We start from the raw sequence: 20609 nt of genomic DNA, 5'->3' as shown, positions 1-20609 counted from the left end.
TTTATATTCTAATAAAATATTTAAGAAAATTAATTTATTGTGCATGTTTTAACCAATCTTGCATCAGATCTTAACGGGGTACCGGATATTTTGCTGCAAAACGTTACTTCTTTACGCCTCGATAATGCTGTTTTAGGTTTTGACATGCACAAAAATACTAAATCTGCTTCCTATTAGAATAAAAAACACTTGGGGGGGGGGGGGGGGGCTAACAAACAGGGGGGGGGGACAAGCAAAACTTAAAAACAAAAAAACCTTTCTGTTCAAGTAAGGGGAAGGAATACATGGTCTGTGTGTGTGTGTGTGTGTGTGGGGGGGGGGAACCATTCTGTACTCCTGCCACCTCAGCTTCAAAGACTTTGCCTGGTGACAACTGCTGTCACTCATCTGTTATAACCACCAGATCATGACTGGTGCTGTGTAATGTCACGATATGTTCTGGATACAAAGTTGTTCAAAGTGACATGTGACTGTTACTCAAAAACTGCCAGCAGTTACAGAATGGTGTCTGTGTAGCCCTTTCGGGCACCCTTACATCCAATTAATAAAAAGATGTGCATGACTGAAAGAGCGACAGAAAAGGGCAGCGACAGAGGTGACTTTGGAACATTGTTGTCAAGCAGAAACACGTCAAGCATGTTGTAGAAAGGCAGACGGGCTGACAATCACGGCAGAATGTTCAAAATGATGTGCTCTCTCCATGAAACATTAGAGATTGATGGAAGTATTTTCACAGATCTAAATGCTTGAAATGGAAATAGCCACCATTTCCGGAAACGTGAAAATGGAAAAGCACAACTATGAAAAAACATATATTTGAATATATTCACAGAGCTATGGAGATGGTCCATTGCTTGATCATACATAAAAAACAGCTGTGACTACAACGGAGCCCCATTGGGAAGAAAGATGGAGAAAAGCCTAGTCTCTGCCCTGCATGTGTAGTTCTCAGAGAAAGTGTTCTGAATGAAACAATTAAGTACAGCTGGTTAACTGTGTAAATTATGTACAGTAACATTTAACACTATAGGCAGGAGTCGCACCATGAAGCGTGCAGAGTCGCAGCTCGAACCACAGCATCCTACTGAGAGGAAAAAGAAATGCTCAGTCACAGTCGACCTAACGCTCACGTTTAACCTGAAACTGTAAAACTTTCAGGAAACAGGAAGAGATGGAGGACAGAGTGAAAACACGGAGGTAGAGACGCACACAATCTGAAAATGTAAGCGCAAAATCAGAACAAGAACAGGATAGGGGACAAAAAATGTTTAAATGTTTAAATGGAACATCATGGATAGTGGTGGCACTGACCTACCCCATCCCCCGCTGCCCTTTGCCCATTGGGGTGGGGGCAGGGAAGTTTTTGCACATAGTTGAGGGCCAGAGAGCGCCAAAAGCACAAATCCCCCGTGATTTTGTGTGCTTTGGATGCAGAGCTGCAGAGAGGTTTAGCCCTCTTTGCCCAGACTGGCTCAATCCCATTTCATCCATGCCTAGCCTATATTTCATTTCCACACCGGAGGGTTCAAAGCTCTTCTTCAGGTGCTCATTATAGAGGCAGTTTCTGTGCCACATCTTTATGATACTCAGGTGAGTCTTTCTATCCATCTCCTTTAGGACAGATTTAGTAAAATTCACTTCAATTATTACGCCATGAAATTTTTTGTGTGAGAATTAAAAAAAAAAAAAAAAAAAGGTGTGATCAAAATCCAGAAGTATTATCTTTCAATAATGCATCAAGTTAGATTATTTAATACCCATCAATAACATTTAATTGTTTCACATTTGCTTTCTAAACATCCTAAACTAAACTAAGAAAACCAATCCAGCTCAAAAATAGAGGTGAATATTCCCCACAGGTTTAACTTTCTTTCCCCCATTTTCTCATATATTCACCTCTCACATCGTGCAAGGGAATCCAAGTGGGAAATGCAGGCTACAAGAATATATGTAGAAAATAACAGAAGCATGCAAATCAAGTGACCCACAAAGTCACAGCCAGATGGGTTTTATTTTACAAGTAGGAACTGATGTCAATAAAAAAAAGCTACAAAAACACGAGAAAATAGAGCAATTTAAAAAACAAAATCACTCCATTATTTTACTGCCATCAACAGTTAAAGGGCATAAGTTACAATCTATTTTTATGCTTTTATTTAACAACAACTGTAAACGGTTCAACAGGATTTTCAAGCTACATTTGATCACAGTAATAATTCATGAATTGATAAAAACTTATGAAGCAAAGACTCTAGAAAGCTTCAGAATCCAGAGGTTGGATTTAATAGACAGATGTTCAGTGAAACAGGTGCCAAGGAAGGAAAAACTTCATATCTTAAATAAGCTAATATGTAAACGTGTTAAAACAATTAATTCAGTCAGTAAATGTTCTGCAAGTCTTTTGAAACCACAAGTAGTCTTTTTACAGTTTAAACACTATTGTCAGCTTTTAAGGTAATTTTAACAGCTTCATTTAAAAACATTAGCTGCTTTTATTTTACGCCAATGAACAGCTGGCCAAAAAAAAGTGGAAAAAGATAGTTCTGCATTTAACAATAACGTTTTCTAAATATTCATTGTGCTAAAGCTTCTGTATAGATAAGGCAATGCAGCAGACCATCCTCATCTTCCTGTCTCCAACTCCAACTTACAATATATTTTGTTTTCCCATTTTGTTTGCAACGTACAAAGTGTCTGCAGAACAACAACAAGACGACGCTGAGATTTACAGCTGTGGTTAATTTCAACAGCAAGCTGCGGCAACACGTTCGTATTATCAATATTCTGACGGTGACGAGCCAGTGGGAGGGAAAAGGGGAAGCAAGAGGGAGGTGGAGGAAGACTGAGGTGCACAAGAACTGCGTTTGAGGCAGAGAGCAAGTGAGCGAGCGGGAGAGCAAGAGGCTGTGTGTGTGTGTGGGAGAGAAAAGAAGAGAGAGAGAAACCGTGGTGATGATCGACGCCAGGCTGCCACCACTCTGCAGCAGTGAGTGGCTGCAACAAAAAGCACAGAACAACATCCTCGACTCCCTGCTTTGCTTTTTTCCTCTCTCCCTGCGTCTCAGCTACCAGATGAGGGTTCCGCTTACAGCTCTGCAGAGGCTACGCTGAGACTGAGCCGGCGTCAAAGGCAGGATCTCTGGCTGCCATCAACAAGTTAAGGTTGGGCGACCACAGCCGTGAGAGACATGCGCTTGATCTTCAATTAATCGTCACTGCGTTGGAGGTGAAAAGAAAGGTTAAAGAAAAAAAAAAAGAGAAGAGAAGAGGGAGCTGTTAACTGGAGTTGCTCTGGATCAAACTGATCAACTTAATTTTTTTTTTTTTTAAATCAAGGATTTGTTCAAGAAAAAAGGGTTAAGCTTGGATTTTAATGAACTCTGGACAAAATTAAAGGAATAACGTGATCTTCGGACATGGAATTTAATATTTTATTTCAACTGGGTGGGTTCAGAATTGATTTATCTCAAAAGAGGCTGATTCCTTTTGTGTTTACTCAAAAGGGCTTTTCCCCTTTGGATTTCTTTTCCATCTGGTTGCTCCAAGAGTCTTTGGAAAAGGACAGTTGAATGCAGCCTCCGATGTGCACAAAAGAATGGGTAAGTTAGCCCTTTTTATGGCAGGTCTGGACATGAATAGGGAATACAAGAGTGAGGGAGGCTGAGGACTAAAAGCTCTTCTGCCTTGTCCATTTACTGCAATAGTCTTTTTTTCCTCGTCTACCCTGACACGAGTTGGGAAGATGTGCATTAAAAAATTCCATTTGGTTTTCCACAAAGGACATCCAAAACAGCAAAAATGAAAAGCCTTTTTAAATTCTGAAAATTAAAGTGTATTTTAGAGTCTCATACTGAAAAACAGACCGACATTAGAAGAGAAAATAAAAGCACAAAATGAAAACGAAGGCTAAATGTGATTAGTAATAAGAAAACCAAGTCCGGATCATGTGTATAAATCACTAGATTCTAGAAACCATTTACTTAACTTGTGATCCAATACATGTTTACATAAATTGTGAAAAGTTGAAAGTGTTAAATGCTAAACGTTTGAGAATGAGAAAAGCAGAAGAGAGACTAACGGCACAATTGCCACCATGACTTAGTGATAATTGCTCTGCAGAGATTAGTTTTCTCGCCCCAAAATTCATTTTCTTGTCTTTGAACCGACCCAGGTTTCCATTCAAGGTGGCCATTGGTGGGACCTGCACCAGTGGCTGTGAGTGTGATCAGTATGCTCCTAGCGTGCGTGCTGTCTCCTGCATCATGCACAACCTGCCCTCAAAAATGCCGCTGTGAGGACCTGCAGTTCTACTGCGACACCCAGGGGCTTAAGGCACCGCCAGATGGTGTGGACAAGGGCGCCCTGGGGTTGTCACTACGCCACAATAGCATCACTGAGCTTTCCCCTGATCAGTTCTATGGTTTCAGTCAACTCACCTGGCTGCATCTAGACCACAACCAGATCACCACAGTCCAAGAGGACGCCTTTCAAGGCCTCTATAAACTTAAGGATCTCAATCTGAGCTCCAATCGAATCACCAAGTTGCCCAACACAACCTTCATTCACCTCATCAATCTTCAGATACTGGACCTCTCCTTCAATCAGATGACTTCACTGGAACCAGAACTGTTTCATGGACTGAGGAAGCTTCAGATACTTCACCTTCGATCAAATTTACTTCGTACTACACCCGTTCGGGCATTCTGGGACTGCCGGAGCCTGGAATACCTGGGCTTGAGTAGCAACCGTCTAAGAAGTCTGGCCCGAAATGGATTTGCTGGGCTCATTAAACTTAAAGAGCTCCACTTGGAGCACAATCAGCTGACTAAGATCAACTTGGCCCATTTCCCTCGCCTCGTTGCTCTCCAGTTTCTGTATCTGCAATGGAATAAGATCAACAACGTAACTTGTGGCATGGAATGGACCTGGACAACTTTAGAGAAGCTGGACCTCACAGGAAATGAAATTCGTGTTCTGACACCTGATGTGTTTCAAACGCTGCCAAATTTAAAAATTTTGCTACTGGATAACAACAAACTAAGCAGCCTGGAGCCCCAAGTTTTGAACATGTGGCAGTCTTTGAGTACAATTGGGCTGTCCAGCAACTTTTGGGAATGTACCAAAAGGATCTGCTCTCTGGCCACATGGCTAAGCACCTTTAAGGGAAGGTGGGAACACTCCATTCTCTGCCACAGTCCTGAATATGCTCAAGGTGAGGAGATACTAGATGCCGTTTATGGATTCCAGCTCTGCCAGAATTTTTCAGCACCTGTCATTCAGACCATGAGTACAACCACAGACATGTCAACGGCTTCAGAGATGACGAGCTCCTTGTTTGGAATTATGCAGCCAACCCCTACGCAGGACTATGCAGTGGAATTTGGGAGCTTTACCATCGTCACTACCACCACAACCACAACACAAACACCACACACTGCTCAAGCAACTACTGCTTTGCTGGAAGAGGCAGCTGTAACAGAGGACTTATCAGCTTTGGACAACACTGTCATGACTCATAGGGTTATCATTGGAACTATGGCCCTACTGTTTTCATTCTTTTTCATCATTTTTGTTGTGTATATCTCACGGAAGTGCTGCCCTCCCACCCTGCGGCGGATACGTCACTGTTCAGCTATTCAGAACCGCAGACAGATGAGGACCCAGCAGCGACAGCCAATGGCAGACCTAGCCACACAGGTACCCTATAATGAGTATGAGCCCAGCCATGAAGAAGGGGCACTTGTAATCATCAATGGCTATGGGCAGTGCAAGTGTCAGCAACTGCCTTACAAAGAGTGTGAAGTATGAACTCTTATTTATTCCTTGGCTGTAAAGGTTTGTCATTTGACCATTTCAGAAGATACAGGGTTTGCTTTTTTTATTTGTTTTCAGTTTATGTAAAAACCCTAATTTCTACAAGTGAGAAATGAGAATATGTGACAAATGCCTAATGCTACAAAGATAAGAGGTTGGACAGTAAAAGAATGATGTAGAGAGAGTCACAAATTTATTTTTCTATGAAAGAAAGGTTGTTCATATCAGCCAGGGGCAATCATTTTAAGAAAATTGTAAACTGTGAGATTTGTCTCTACATTGTCTATATTCTGCAGCACATTTAAACTATTGGGCCTATTGGCCCTCTGCTAACAGAATACATAAGAGGGGGATGTGATACGTCATTTCATCCAAAAAGGTAATGATTTGAAATTGCATTTCTAACTGCACCTGAGGCACTGAGTGCCAGTCACTCAACAGTAAAACAATTTAACAAATTAACAGTGTTATGTTGTTCGATTGTTTCTAGAGAATACAACGATGGGTAACAAGACTAAAGTCAAACTAAAGGTCATATCTTTTGGTGAATCGTTTCATGGAGAATAATCATTAAACCTTAAAAGACTTGCCAAATAAAGTTTTGGATCAATTAAATTGATAATCTTACACCAGATAAAAAGCTTTGTTTTTCAAATACATCTGGACTATTATTTTTTCTTTTAAGTTTTTGTCAGGTAGACATGTAGCTAAACGTGTGTATAGTAAGGAATGGAATCAAATTATTCATTTAATCAGCATTTAATTAAAGTGAAATCAGTGCTGATTTGTAGCCTACAAGGCATTAAACATTTGAGCTCTTGCCTTTGATGGACAGCCACCACAAATAAACCTCAACCTGCAGGACACACCAAGTTGTGCTCAGCTCTGGTTAATCTCCAGTCTATACTGGTAAAAACTCATGGATGTCACTTTCACATCGGACACAAACATTTATACGACCTTTAATGTACAATTATCAGTTTATGGATTACATTTTCTAAAGGCCATTTAAACTGTGACCATTATATATTTGAGCTATCCCTAATTAAGCATAATTTGCTGATTTGCCATACCAGAATCAATTATAGACAAACTTGTGTTATACGCAAGTAAAAGGGTAATGAACAGTGCAAATGTCAGAACAGTTTATGCTGAAAATAAAACCTTTCCCAGAAGCTCATAGTCTTTACAGCTTACACACTAATCAAGACTGACAGGTTCAAGATTGAACCAATTAAGGCAAGGCAAAAAGAATCTGATATTCCGTCACCAACACCAGTGATCCAGCAACATTTAGCTCTTCCACCACGCAAAAATAGCTGTAAAATCATCATTCCTACCGCAGCAAAAAAACACTTATTTTTATTTAAGGGTATATTTTAAATAAAATCTCACTTTCAATTTGAAATATTGATTTTAAAGAAATCATTTTTATATGTCAGTTTTCATCTTTTGACTAACAAGAGTCAGGCTAAACCGTGATCAATACCCTGAAAGCAAATGGAGATCTAGTGATAAGCAAACAGCGAGCTTCGGTCAGGACACATTTGTATGCAGAAGGGAGTGGATGTGCATTAGCATCAGTCTGAAGCTGCTGCTGCAGCTTCCCACTCTGCGTTCAATTTAGTAGTGGGGGGCAGGGTAAAAGTAAGAGGGATGGAGGAGAATTGATAGCATGAAGATGGAGCACAAAAATGAATTAAGTTTATTGAAATAATTATCTGGCCAAATACTTTTAGTCTACAAAGGAATAGATGATAGTTGGTTGGGCTTTAAATGATTGAGGACACGGTAGCAATGGTTTCACAACTAGTCAGCTAATGAGCTATATCCAAATGTTTACACTAAAGAAAATTCTAACAAATTCTTAAAGAGGAAAAGAAAAGGGAAATTCTGTCATTTAACCATTTCCAACATTTCTTTCTAGCTTTTGCTTGCACATCAAAAGTTAGCCCTCAAGATTACAAGATGTTTATCACGACACGTTAAGTGAAATGCGTTATTCGGAGACAGATCTTGTGGATAAAATCCAGAGGTAAACATTTGTGGCTCTGATTTTATTTTTTTATTTTTTAAAGTTTGTCAAAATTTGGCTTCAAAGTTTGACATGAATGATTACATGTCAGTGTGTCAGCAGGTGCTCATAAGATGCCTACAAAACAAAGTGCATATGTAAACCAAAAATTGTTCCACTTCATGTTCAGATTACATTAAAAACCATTGCAGACAGTCAGTCAGTTTCAACCCCAAGCAGTTTTACTTTATTTTTAAAGAATTCCAGCTTCACACTGCTTTTACTACTGCCCTTCTATCTTGCATGTTCAAAAAAATAAATAAAAATATGTCATTGAGTTGAATATTTCTTAATTTTATTCAGGAGGCGTTATTGAGAGACCCAACTTTTGATACAGACTGAGGATGTACACGGAGCACCAAGAGAGTACAGCAAATCATGACATTTCACTGTTTAAGACTACAGTTGTACCAAGTGACTGAAAATCCACAAAATTTGTAGAATTATGCATCCCTTTGCACTTTGGCTCTTTGTAAACAATTTTGTTTCCTCTCGTCATCTTCTAGCCCTTAATCTCACCCTGCTTAAAAAAAAAAAAAGCTATGAAAAAAAAAACTAATCCCTACTCTCATTTTCAAACTCTTTGTGCAAAAATGAATGCTCTCTTCCCCGTTTTCCTTTCGTATTGTAAAATGTACAATTTCATATCTGTATAGTGGATAAGATGTGCCAAACTGAAAAGAAAAAAAATATTGTCCCCTCAAAACATATATTTTTTAAATAAAATGGTTATAAATGTTTGCAAAGTGGTTGCAAACTGATGTACGCTGACATTTTGGTTTGGTCTTTTATTTCATTTGGAGTCGATGTGTAGAAAACCAGTACAACTGAACAAACAAAATTAATTTACAGCCTTAAAATCTAACCATAATAAACATTTTCCTAATTTTATTAGGAAAAACAGCTAGATTCCTTTGATTCTAACCCCTCCACTGCAGTCCGTAAATAAAGAGATTTGATTGTGATGTTTAGAAGTCAAAGGAGAAAAATTAGGTGCATTGTGCAATTGTTTTTATTCAAATTACACAAAAATGAAAAAGGGCTGGGTCAGTTCCTCCTTCAGAACAGACCTAGCAAGTGTTTCAAATGAACAGTTTGTATAAACAGACATTTAAATGAGAGAAATCTTATTATTATTATTAAGACTTCTATTTATAATACTATAGCTTTAGTATTTAGATTAGATCATAGATTAAAACACTACTAATTTAGAAGTCATTTGTTATAAATTGATATTACAAACACCAAGTATTCTTCCAAAAGGTTTCTAAAATGTTCTTTGTAACAAAATGGTTCGAGAGATTGAAGGCAGCAATGATAACGCCATTTTAATTATTAATGAAAAATGGATTATATTGAATGATTTCAGTACTTAGGTGGGGGTTTTTTGTTTTGTTTTTTTAAGATCTAATTTTAGGGTATTAAAATGAGAAAGTTTAAACAATATTAAACCAAATTCTCCAAATGTAGTCATTGTGAGTTGGGTTGTAACTGGGTTACATATGAACCACCAACCTCAGAATATGAGACATAAGTAAAACTCTTACTACTCTCAGGCCCCGTTTACATGAAAACGACGTCTGGTGAAAATGGAAGAGTTTCATTGCGTTTGTACTGTTCATTTACATGAAAATAGAGAATGTTTTCTCTGACAACGGCACAATTTGAGAATGGGTTCCAGAGTGCAATGGTACAAAAACGTCCCGTTGTCGTGTAAACAGAAAAAATTGGTCTTTTCTGTCAGGGAATCCCTGGCTCATGCGCAGTATGACGCAAAATACAGCAGCTTCCTACAATCCACAGAAGAAGAAACTATCAACAATGGCGGATACCAGAGTATTGTTTGTGCTTCTGACTCTTCTAAATCCAACTAGGACTCTCCAACACAGTGCTCATTTTCTACCTCTTTACTTAAATCGAAGACTGATCTCGTACAGCTCCACTCTCTTACTTAATTTGGTGGCTTTATAATTCAAAGTCACCCTAAGCAACAGCTGAACCTCGTTGTCTGTCCATAGAAATTTTATTCTCTGCCATCTTGATCATTGTAGCAGCTTTCAGGTAGAACGTTTTTTTTTTATGCATGTGCACTTAAGTTTCAAGTGTCAAAAAACAGCACCAACTAGTGGTGTGTTGAGGGAATTACACCTTTTTCACGTCTACCGTTGCTGTGTAAACAGATTAATTAGAATGGTTTCATATAAATGTGTTAATAGAAATGGGGGGGGGGGGTCCTGTTTTCATTGGATCGTGGTCATGTAAACAGGACCTCAGTTTTCAACAGATGGTAAAACTATATTTTAAGATCTGACTTTTAAATAAGATTTTAAAAAGTGAACAAATTGATAAGTTTTTTAAATGTTCAGACTGTTGCTGTATTTACTTTTGTCAGCAATGTTTCTGTATCAGAGACGTTTAGAAACTGAATGGTTGTTAAATTTACATCATGTTCACATAAACACACCTTGGAGCAAAAACCATGTTATCTGGTGAGCCAGTGTCAAACTGAATATTCTTTCCTTTAATAATTTTTTGCTCTATTGGAAAATAAGACTCAAATATTTTACAAAAACCAACCTTTCTGTTGTGCTTATAAACTTTTGGTTATGGGAAAAACAGAATTGCAATACTGTATATATACTTTTTTTAACGTTCTAATTTCTGCCTACATTATGCTCGTCTACTATTGTTTTTCTCAAAAATGCAGTAGAACGTACAACAATCCAAAAAAAGGGTAAAAACGAAACTGGACTTGTAACTGAAGATGTTTCGCTTGCCCTCTCACTTCTCACAATAGAGGTTCGTTAGGGTCTTTGTTAGTCTGACTCACAGATGGGCCACTCTGGTCACATGAATGAAGTTCCTGATTGGAGTGAAAGTGACTGGGTATCAGGCCTACAAAGCAGTAAACTTGCATTGCCTTCTTAAAAACAAGGCCTAAAGCTCCATTATAAGTTTTTGACCGCTGAAATATTAGACCTCCTCCTCTGTTTAAAGATGGTTTCTCTCTTTTTACATAGATAGATGGTTTGAGAGGGGAGTGAAGGAAGGATTTCAACTGATTTAAACAAGAAACATTTTCAACAAACCTGATTACAAAATTAGGCTTTTAGTTTCCCGACAGCCTAAAAGTTTTCTACTTAAATGCAGCCTTGAGACTGTGTGTGGCGCGTGTCTGAATGTTTTCACAGTCCTCTCAAGTGCTACGATTCTACCACAGCTTCAAGACACGTCGTCATTTCCAGGTGAAGCAGGTGAACTGGAAGCTACGGCCAGCCAGCAGGTGCTAGAATGGGTGTGAAACTTTATGTATGTGTGATAGTCTTATGATAAAAAGGTGACTGTTTTTTAAAGCTCACTCCAGATGACTGCCAAAAACAATTAAAAAAAAATGCATAATCATAAAAATATTTTAAAAAACTGGAGCATTTGTGGCAAAAAATGATAAAACAGTGGAATAGAAACATCCTTAATGTTTCACTTATTACTAAATCAGTCTCCTCAGTTCCCATAAGAGATGATAAATATGAATGGTTCAGCTAAATATTTAAAGTTTAAGTTTTAACAATAGGAATAGAAAAAGGCACATCATTGCCAACAAATTTGCCATACATCTTTATAAATGGTGTGACTCCGAACTCATTTTCCCTGTCAAGCAAGCATGTTAGGAGTTAAATCAGAGTCCCAGTGTGATTCTTCTTCTGTACTGCCGAGTTCATCTCATCTACCTGCCAGCAAAGCCAATCAGAATTCAGCAGCCAAAGATCAAGGGGCAGGTCTGAGAAATGCTGTCTGACGAGTGCCTACTGACAGACCAGTGTTTTATGGAGGCTGTAAATATACGTAAAGCCTTCAAGACACTAAATCTTCTCCTGGTTACACTGTGTGGTGTGTAATTTCTTTTAATTATGGAATCAGATAGGATTACAGATAGATAAATTGAACTGCCCTGACAATAGCAGTTAGACCTGCTTCTTTGAAAAGTTGCCTCGAGTTTAACCGTATGGTTACAATAAATAAAGCAGCGGTATGAGAAATGCTAATTGGTATTTCTCTCCTTTTTGTTTTTACGTCATATACATTTCTTAGATTATACAGAGCCCAACATCTGCGCATAGCACTGCAGCTTCCTACCAAAAACTACAACAAACTATAAAGCGCCATGTACCATTTTTAACAAACTATTGTTTAATCCGTTTTTATATCAAAAATATTTAAAATTATGTAACCAATATTTATTTTCACAGGGCAAAATTAATTTGTGTTTTTTTTTTATTACCATTTTTAATATTGCATTTCCAATAGTGCTCAGTCAGGTCATCTGAACAGTTTTTTTTTTTCTAGGGACGTTTCACCCTCTCTCCAGAGGGCTTCATCAGGCTGAGGAGCTCCAAGTAAACCGTTTCCCCACAAAGCAGTAAACTTGCATTTCCTTCTTATAAACAAATTCATCGTCTTTTCCTAGAAATTCTGAATGATTAGTCTTAATGACTTCTTCCTCTTTAAAAATGAACCCACAGATTAAAAGGACAAGCAGAAGCAAGACTGTAGTGCTCACTGACCAGAAAGGAAAGCACCATGTGCCGTTACAACAGCCACAGCATTAAGCTCATTATTGACGCTCACTAAAGGACAAAATATATATATTACCTCATTTCATGTTTTACAAATTATATTATTTGTAAAGATAACAAAAGACTTAAGCATGTAGGTGTAGATAAGATGTAGTCGAGTTGCTGGTTATGAAAGAAACTGGCTCAGAAAGCGTTATTCAGTTGTTGCAGACTGTAGACCTGAAGATCCTAAACAAAAGTGTGTTTCTAATGAGATGCAACTGTGCGGGCTCAGAGAAAAATGGATGGAGGTTAAATTTTTCACAACCCCAGAGACAAAAATCGAAAGAGTCAGGGAAAGAGTAAGCTGTCAAGAGAAAAAAGGGACAAACAGCAAGAAGATGTCTCAAAAGAAGCAAATGGAAAATGTGATTCAGCCAGAAGTTCAAAGTGTTCAAACATATGTTAAGGAATTTCAAGGAGATAAATTTCCTTTGAGCTCAGAAAGAAGAAAAAGGAAATGAAATCCAACCACAGTTGTGTACGTCATATTCATGTGCATGAAAATGACAAGAGTACTCAGAATTTAATGTGAGGATAGGCCATAAATTCAGAATATCATGAAGTCTATTTATTTCAGTAATTCCATTCAAAAAGTGAAACTTGTATATTATTCATTCATTACACACAGACTGAAATATTTAATATGTTTATTTATTTTAATGTTGATTATAAATGACAACTAATGAAAACCCCAAATTCTGTGAAAAGTTCAATACTGAAGACACCTGGTGCCACATTCAGCTATTTAACTCAAAATACCTGCAAAGGTCTTTAAATTGTCTCTCAGTCTAGTTCTGTAGGCTACACAATCAGGGGAAAGACTGCTGACTTGACAGATGTGCAAAAGACAACCATTGACACATTGCACAAGGAGGGAAAGACGCAAAAGGCCATTGCTAAAGAGGCTGGCTGTTCACAGAGCTCTGTGTCCAAGCTCATTAATAGAGAGGCCAAGGGAAGGAAACGATGTGGTAGGAAAAGTGTACAGGCAATAGGGCTAACTGCACCCTGGAGAAGATTGTGAAACAAAACCCATTCCAAAATGCAGGAAAGATTCACAAAGAGTGGACTGCAATTGGAGTCGGTGCTTCAAGAACCACGACGCACAGACATATGCAAGAAAAGGGTTTCAGCTGTCACATTCCCTGTGTTAAGCCACTCTTGATCGAGACAGCGTCAGAAGCGTCTCACCTGGAACTGCTGCTGAGTGGTCCAAAGTTATGTTCTCTGATTAAAGTAAATTTTGCATTTCCTTTGGAAATCAAGGTCCCAGAGTCTGGAAGATGAGAGGCACAGAATCCATGTTGATTGAGGTCCAGTGTCAAGTTTCCACAGTCAGTGATGGTTTGAGGTGCCATGTCATCTGTTGGTGTTGGTCCACTGTGTTTTCTGAGGTCCAAGGTCAACACGGCCGTCTACCAGGAAGTTTTAGAGCATTTCATGCTTCCCGCTGCTGCCCAACTTTATGGAGATGCAGATTTAATTTTCCAACAGGACTTGGCACCTGCACACAGTGCCAAAGGTACCAGTACCTGGTTTAAGGACCATGGTATCCCTGTTCTTAATTGGCCAGCAAACTCTCCCGACTTTAACTCTATAGAAATCTATGGGGTATTGTGAAGAGGAAGATGTGATACACCAAACCCAACAATTCAGAAGAGCTGAAGGCCACTATCAGAGCAACCTGGGCTCTCAGAACACCTGAGCAGTACCACGGACTGATCAACTCCATGCCACACCACATTGATGCACTAATCCAGACAAAAGGAGCCCCAACCAAGTATTGAGTGATGTTCATGCTCATACTTTTCAGTTCATACTTTTCAGTTGGTCAACATTTCCAAAAAGCTTTTTATTTTATTGGTCTTAAGTAATATTCTAATTTTCTGAGATACAGAATTTGGGGTTTTCATTAGTTATAATCATCAACATTAAAAGAAACATTTGAAATCTATCAGTCTGTGTGTAATGAATTAATATAATACACAAGTTTCACTTTTTGAATAGAATTACTGAAATAACTCAACTTTTTCATGATATTCTAATTTTATGACCAGCACCTGCCAAAACTCATCTCCATTTTGCAACATGACAAAAACCTTGAAAGATGTTTGTAACAAAGGATGCATTAACAACAAAAAGCGACAAATCCGTTACACTAAACTCAACCCATGCCCAAACTGTCATGATGGTATAGAATAATTGAGGTTATACCATGTGGCAAAGCTGCAGCTACATTAACCCCCAATCCACCTTTCCACTTCACTGGCCGAGTAGACAAGCTGCAATCTTGTAAAATGTTCATTACCACTGTATTATCGTTACTCCAAGAACAAAACAAAAAGCTAACCCAATCATCCAATAAGATACAAGAGTATTTCAATCCAGTTTCTACAACTGCACAAAGGGTCACTCAGTGCACTTTTACTTCCATCTCTGTGTGCACCTGCACGGTCACAGTAAAGTAATTTGCAAATGGCTAATTATACTCGCATTACTAAAGCCATTTCCAACACACTAGCCGTTAGATTTACTGTTACACTCACTGATAATCGACACACAGCACATATTTTCCTCGTATGAATAAAATTATCACAGCTCACCAAAGGCATTAAATCAGTGAAGGACAGTCAGACTGAAGGATAAAAGGAAGATGTGACAGTCATTACAGTGAAGAGTGCGATATCAGTTTACATGTCAAGTGCAATGTCAGAAAATTAAAGATTTTGGGGAATCAGTGTTTCCCCTAGTTAGCTTGCCATGGCGGGGTGCTCATCTCGTCCATGATTTTTGCTGATGGTGGGGACGGAGACATGTCTGAGCACAGCTTGTACTAACAGTTTTTGAGCAGGGGCGGGAGGCATTCAACATGAGGGAAGAGGCAATGAGAGTGCTGCCTTGGGCTTTTGAGCTAGAGAGCCCGTATTTTGCGCCGCTACCTTCAGTGCCGGGTGGGGGTGGGAGGGGCAAGTTCAGTTTGGTAGGCGGGGTGCTCAATTTTGTTGGCGGGTTGAGGCACCCCGCCTGTATAATGGTAGGGGAAACACTGGAATAACTGTAGAGATAAAACAATCAGTTTACTAAACCAATACCAACTTTTGCAGAGCTCTGCCAGCAAATTCTGAATGATTTCAATTTACTTTTGGGAGAAAGCTTTTTTTGTCACCGTTTTACCCCCAAATCAGGAAAAAGAAAAAAAACTGTTTTAAACGTGTCCTAAACCTAGAACAACTGTTAGCAATATCTAATACATGGAAGAAAGAGGGATAGAAGAACTACTCCAACAGTCTAACCAGGTCCTCTGGACAGATTCTTCTTTATTGAAACATTTCTTTTATCCAAAAGACTCTTCAGTCAGGATACTCTTAACAGGTTAAGTTATTGATTTTAGCAGCACGTAAGGAAAAATGTGACACTATAAATGATAGCACAGTTTATGTAATATATAAAGAAGCAACAAAAATCCAGCAGACGCACAATCATCAAACCAAGATGACGTCTTGAGTATTCTGTTAAGCTTTACAAGAGACACAATCAGGTTATCTGACACATTATTAGTTTAACATAGTGGGTCAGGACACCATCTCTTCTCGATATGCTAACTACATGTCGCATCTCATAGCTGTCAGAGAACAAATTGGATAATTAAATGCACATTATAGACGACACATTTTTGATCCTTTTTTTTTTATCATATAACTGCTATGTATGCTCACAATTACCAAATTAATGATGTATTATTCCGCAAATCTAAGTTTGAAAGCGTTTCTGGACTACACAAGAACCACACAGGAGTTGAATGAAGCAGATGACTAAATTTGAAGTATATAAGAGATTTTGTTTGAAAGTCTGAAACCCTGAAACAAACAAAGTGAGCTCTGAGTTGACAGGAAGCAAACCAGGGATGTACAAAGTAAATAATAGGTCCACACTATTAACAATAACTACATTTATAAATAGTTTGTAAATGATTGTTTTGTATTAATTGAAAGACAAAGTCCTAAACAGGGTTATCATTCATACAGATATATGATTGAACTGCAGACAAAAATGTGATCTACAACTTTCACTGGAGAGGTTCACAGCAGAGTGAGACACGGCCAGGATTTGGATCGGTTCCTCCAAATCCAAGGCCATGGTCTTGAGCTAGAAAAAGGGTAGAGTTCCTTCACCGGGTCGGGGAAGAGTTCCTGCCCCAAGTAGAGGAGTTTAAGTATCTTGGGGTCTTGTTCACAAATGAGGGGAAAATGGAGCGAGAGATCAATAGGCGAATAGGTGCAGCATTTGGAGCTTTGGGTTGTGACCGAAATAACGAAATCTGATACAAGCGGCCAAAATGAGTTTTCTCCGCAGGTTGTCTGGGCCCTCTCTTAGAGAGGGTGAGAAGCTCAGTCATCCAGGAGGGACTCAGAGTAGAGCCGCTGCTTCTCCACGTCGAGAGGAGCGAGTTGAGGTGGCTCAGGCATCTGGTTAGGATGCTCCTGGACGCCTCCCTGGTGACGTGTTCCAAACACGTCTCACTGGGAGGAGACCCAGAGGAAGACCCAGGACACGCTGGAGGGACTATGTTTCTCGGCTGGGCTGGGAACGCCTCGGGATTCCCCTGGAGGAGCTGGACCAAGTGGCTGGGGAGAGGGAAGTCTGGGCCTCCCTATTTAAGCTGTTACCCCCTGTGACCCGACCCGGGATAAGCGGAAGAAAATGATGTATTATTGATGAAGAAAAACATTATTATAATAAAAATAGCACTTGAAACAGACTAGTACGTACTTTGATAGTCTTGTAAAATTGTAAATTTCAAGCATCTACTTTTTTTTATTTCTCAACATACAGCAATGTCAGTCGTCACAGTCCATCGTGGGGCTGGGATGGAGCAGCAGCTGAGTGTGTGTTTGGCATCACTGTTTACTGAACGTTATTGCTCAGCAGAGTGGGTGCTCACAGCTTTACACTTTTCTTACTGTGTGCCCAGCTGCTGCATACACATGACTTCCTATGATTCTCTCTCTCTAAATTGAAAGGGGGTTGGGATGACTTTAGAGGCCAAAGCATTGCAGAAAAAGATGAGCTGAAACAACTCAATGCTTTTTTAGCTCAGCGAAGCCACACCTCGATTCAAATTACCAGATTTGTACTTTCACACATTAACTGCAAAAAGTAATATTTGTAAAATATAATGACACAAAACGGTGTAGCAAACATGTACCCGTCCCTTATCTTTACACGCTTCTTCCTTTTTGGCTCGCGGGGGTCACTGGTGCCCACACTCAAGTCTATCACAGGGCCTCAAACATGTAATTCTGCTTAAATCCAATCAGTGATGGGATTGTTAATGTTTTAATAATTTCGTTTTATTTCATAAATATAGTTGAAAAAATGGGGGGGAAATAATAAAAAAAAAAACACCTAAATTGTCAAATTGATGCAGATGTTTTAGACTTCTTCCAAGTCTGACTTTAATTATACTGACAAATGTTGGCAGGGGGATAAAAAAAAAAAAAAAAAAAAAAAAAACAGCAGCCCAGATCTGAGACAGCCGTTCCATCAGTGTTCAGCGTTCATTCAATAAGTGTTGTTGTTTTAAAGAATTTGATTTGGGATGCTCAAGGACGCGTCCCAGATTGTAATCAAACTTCTAATGCTTGGAAGAAGTTTGTCGAGTCAAGTTTGATAAGAGGACGCGCTGCAGCCAGTGAGGGTCAAGACAAGAGGGAGAAGGCTGGAAGAGGGAGGGAAAACAAAAAAACATGACAAAAGGATGAAAATACAGTTTGCACGGATTTAGAAAACTCATTCCAGTCTGCAAGACTGCCTTTTGTCTCAAATCTTTCCCAAAGAGATTTTACCAATTGTTACCAAGGGTCAGGTGAGGAAAATGGATTAAATCAAAGCAACAGCTTGCATCAATATGCTATATGTTAAAGATAAGAGGCTCGTACGCATGTCAGCTGTAGCAGCTTGGTAAAGAAGAGTTCGTTCTCTGGTGATGAAGATGAAAACACTTACGTTGCCCATATACTCAGACAGGAGGTCCTGCAGAGCCTGGCGCACAGAGTTGCATTCAGCCACAATGCGCTCCCTACGGTCATCACGTGTGCATGAAGAGTCCGCCATGAGTGCTGCACCACTGATGATGCTTTCAAGGCGCTCCTCAAGAGAAGGACGAAAGCGCTCCTCGCTGAACGCCAAGGGGTCCACAATGATTTGCTTCTGTATGAAATAAAATAAATGAGTAGATATCAGCTTCTTTGCTTGCATTAGTGTTACAGACAGGACAGACGGTCAAAAGGTTAATGGACACCATAAAAAGGAGCTATTCAAACAGACATGCACAGGAAAAACAAAAACAAAAAAATTACCACCAGGCAAAAATCTTAGTAAAAAAAAAAAATCAGCCATTTGCTTTATGCCAAATAAAATCTATTAAGTTAAGATTTCTTTACAATCATTTTCATAATATAATCAGGCTGTTAAGTGGAATAGGAAAAGACTAAACTGGCATGCAGATTGATGTTAAAATGACTGTAGTAGCTGCAGGTAATCATTAAGTCCCACTCAGATCGACATGGATGGGAACAACTGGATGCATGCACTGATTTACACCTGAAGACTTCAAGAGTGGGTACAGGTTGTTTATTTTTCATTTACATTTAGAGACTTTATATACGACTAATCTGTAATTGAAGTGGCAATGAAAGATCCTTTCACTTGGCTCAAAGTTGTGCTTGTGAGGGAACTGTGCTTACCGGTACCCTCAGTGTATATTCACAGATTATTTAAGTTTAAAACCTTTGGGACTTCATTGTTGTAGTGAATCTAACACCAGATTTGTGTGTGCGTGTGTGTGCAAAGCTCACAACAACAGGAAAAACCTGCTGCTTCCAGCAAAAGGAAATTTTTCAATCTTAGCACGTGTACGGTGTGAAAAAATAAACACTGTACAAAACATTTTTGTGGAACAAAAACGGCACATAATGCAAAAATAAGTTTCAAAAAGCCATTTAAATAAAACTAATGTTAGGAAAACAAAGATCCTTCTCCTCTCCCCTGCCCGGGTTGTTTGCTCAGAAGGAACACACGCTTATGTCAGAATTAACATCTTTATTTTTACAGACTTCAAAATGTGTGAACAAGAGAATTGTATACATTTTACCTCCATTCAGGGGCCCCCGCACAATTCTGCCCTGTATCAGGTCTGTTCTCACACTTAAGACTTTTTCTCCACCTCTTAACACATCCTGTTTTCAATTTCTATCCAATCAAACACCTTACAGACTCTCTGAAGTCCCTCCTATCCCCCATTCTGTCCAATAAGTCCTGGACACACTTCCTGGTTCTCATACCTGTCCAGTCAGGCACATACAGTATTAGCCGTCATTTTTTCCCACCGAGTACATGACACATTCCTATATTTCCATTAGACAGATTTCAGCACCCACAAACATAATTTCACAATGACTGTGAGACTGATTACCGTAAAGTGTCTTGGTTGATTTTAAAAGTTAGTAGTCACTAAACAGATATCAGCTTATGACCTAGTTTACACATCTGACTGATATTCTAGCCATCTTTACATGATCTACTTCCCATAATTCATAAGCCTTATATTCACCAACCCATATTATGCTATTTTCCACAATTTATCATCAAAGGTTATTTTATTCCTAACACTAGTGATTTAGTGTAGATGGTTTTTTTTAAACCTTTATTTATACATACAGGTAGTCTCAGTGAGTCACAAGGGCTCATTTTCAAGAGACCCGTTTGGGAGCAGATGGTGGGGGTAAAAGGCCTTGTTCAAGGACCTAGAGTGGAGCAAATGGGGGTGGAGGCAGGTGTGAGTGCTTCACCATTTCCACCCACATTTTGATGCTGTCTGTTCGGGGAGTTGAACCGGCAACCTTCCAATCACAGGCCCTAACCTCTGCGCCACCACTCCCTTACTCTCTCACTTTAGCAGAGTGAATGAAAACAATATGGCCATTTTTATTCCTTTATACACAGCAGGTTTTTGACCAACTGTGCAAAAACTTTCAAAATATTTATTAAAAAAATGAAATAAAATGTCAGCCAGTATCGGAATGCTAAATGTTGTTTAAATAAAT

The 20609-nt window shown here is 39.0% G+C and overlaps 2 protein-coding genes across 2 annotated transcripts in view; one reads left to right on the top strand and one right to left on the bottom strand.

Annotated features, from left to right (window-relative positions):
* Positions 1–20609, bottom strand: part of ctnna1 (catenin (cadherin-associated protein), alpha 1) — a gene marked incomplete in the record, with an annotated part of 88646 nt that overhangs the window by 49579 nt on the left and 18458 nt on the right. The window contains 1 exon segment of the mRNA XM_037675375.1: positions 18511–18714. Within this exon segment, the coding sequence (XP_037531303.1) occupies positions 18511–18714 (204 nt within the window).
* On the top strand, positions 3534–5995 carry lrrtm2 (leucine rich repeat transmembrane neuronal 2). Its single transcript, XM_037675376.1, has 2 exons — positions 3534–3599; positions 4172–5995. The coding sequence occupies exons 1-2, from the start codon at positions 3596–3598 to the stop codon at positions 5806–5808; spliced, it is 1641 nt and encodes a 546-aa protein (XP_037531304.1). The 5' UTR covers positions 3534–3595; the 3' UTR covers positions 5809–5995.

The sequence above is a fragment of the Nematolebias whitei genome, chromosome 4 (assembly GCF_014905685.2).
Source record: "Nematolebias whitei isolate Nwh7 chromosome 4, NemWhi1, whole genome shotgun sequence".
NCBI lineage: Eukaryota > Metazoa > Chordata > Actinopteri > Cyprinodontiformes > Rivulidae > Nematolebias > Nematolebias whitei.
The sequence above is the reverse complement of the archived record's forward strand: the minus strand, read 5'-3'. Positions and strand labels throughout refer to the sequence as shown.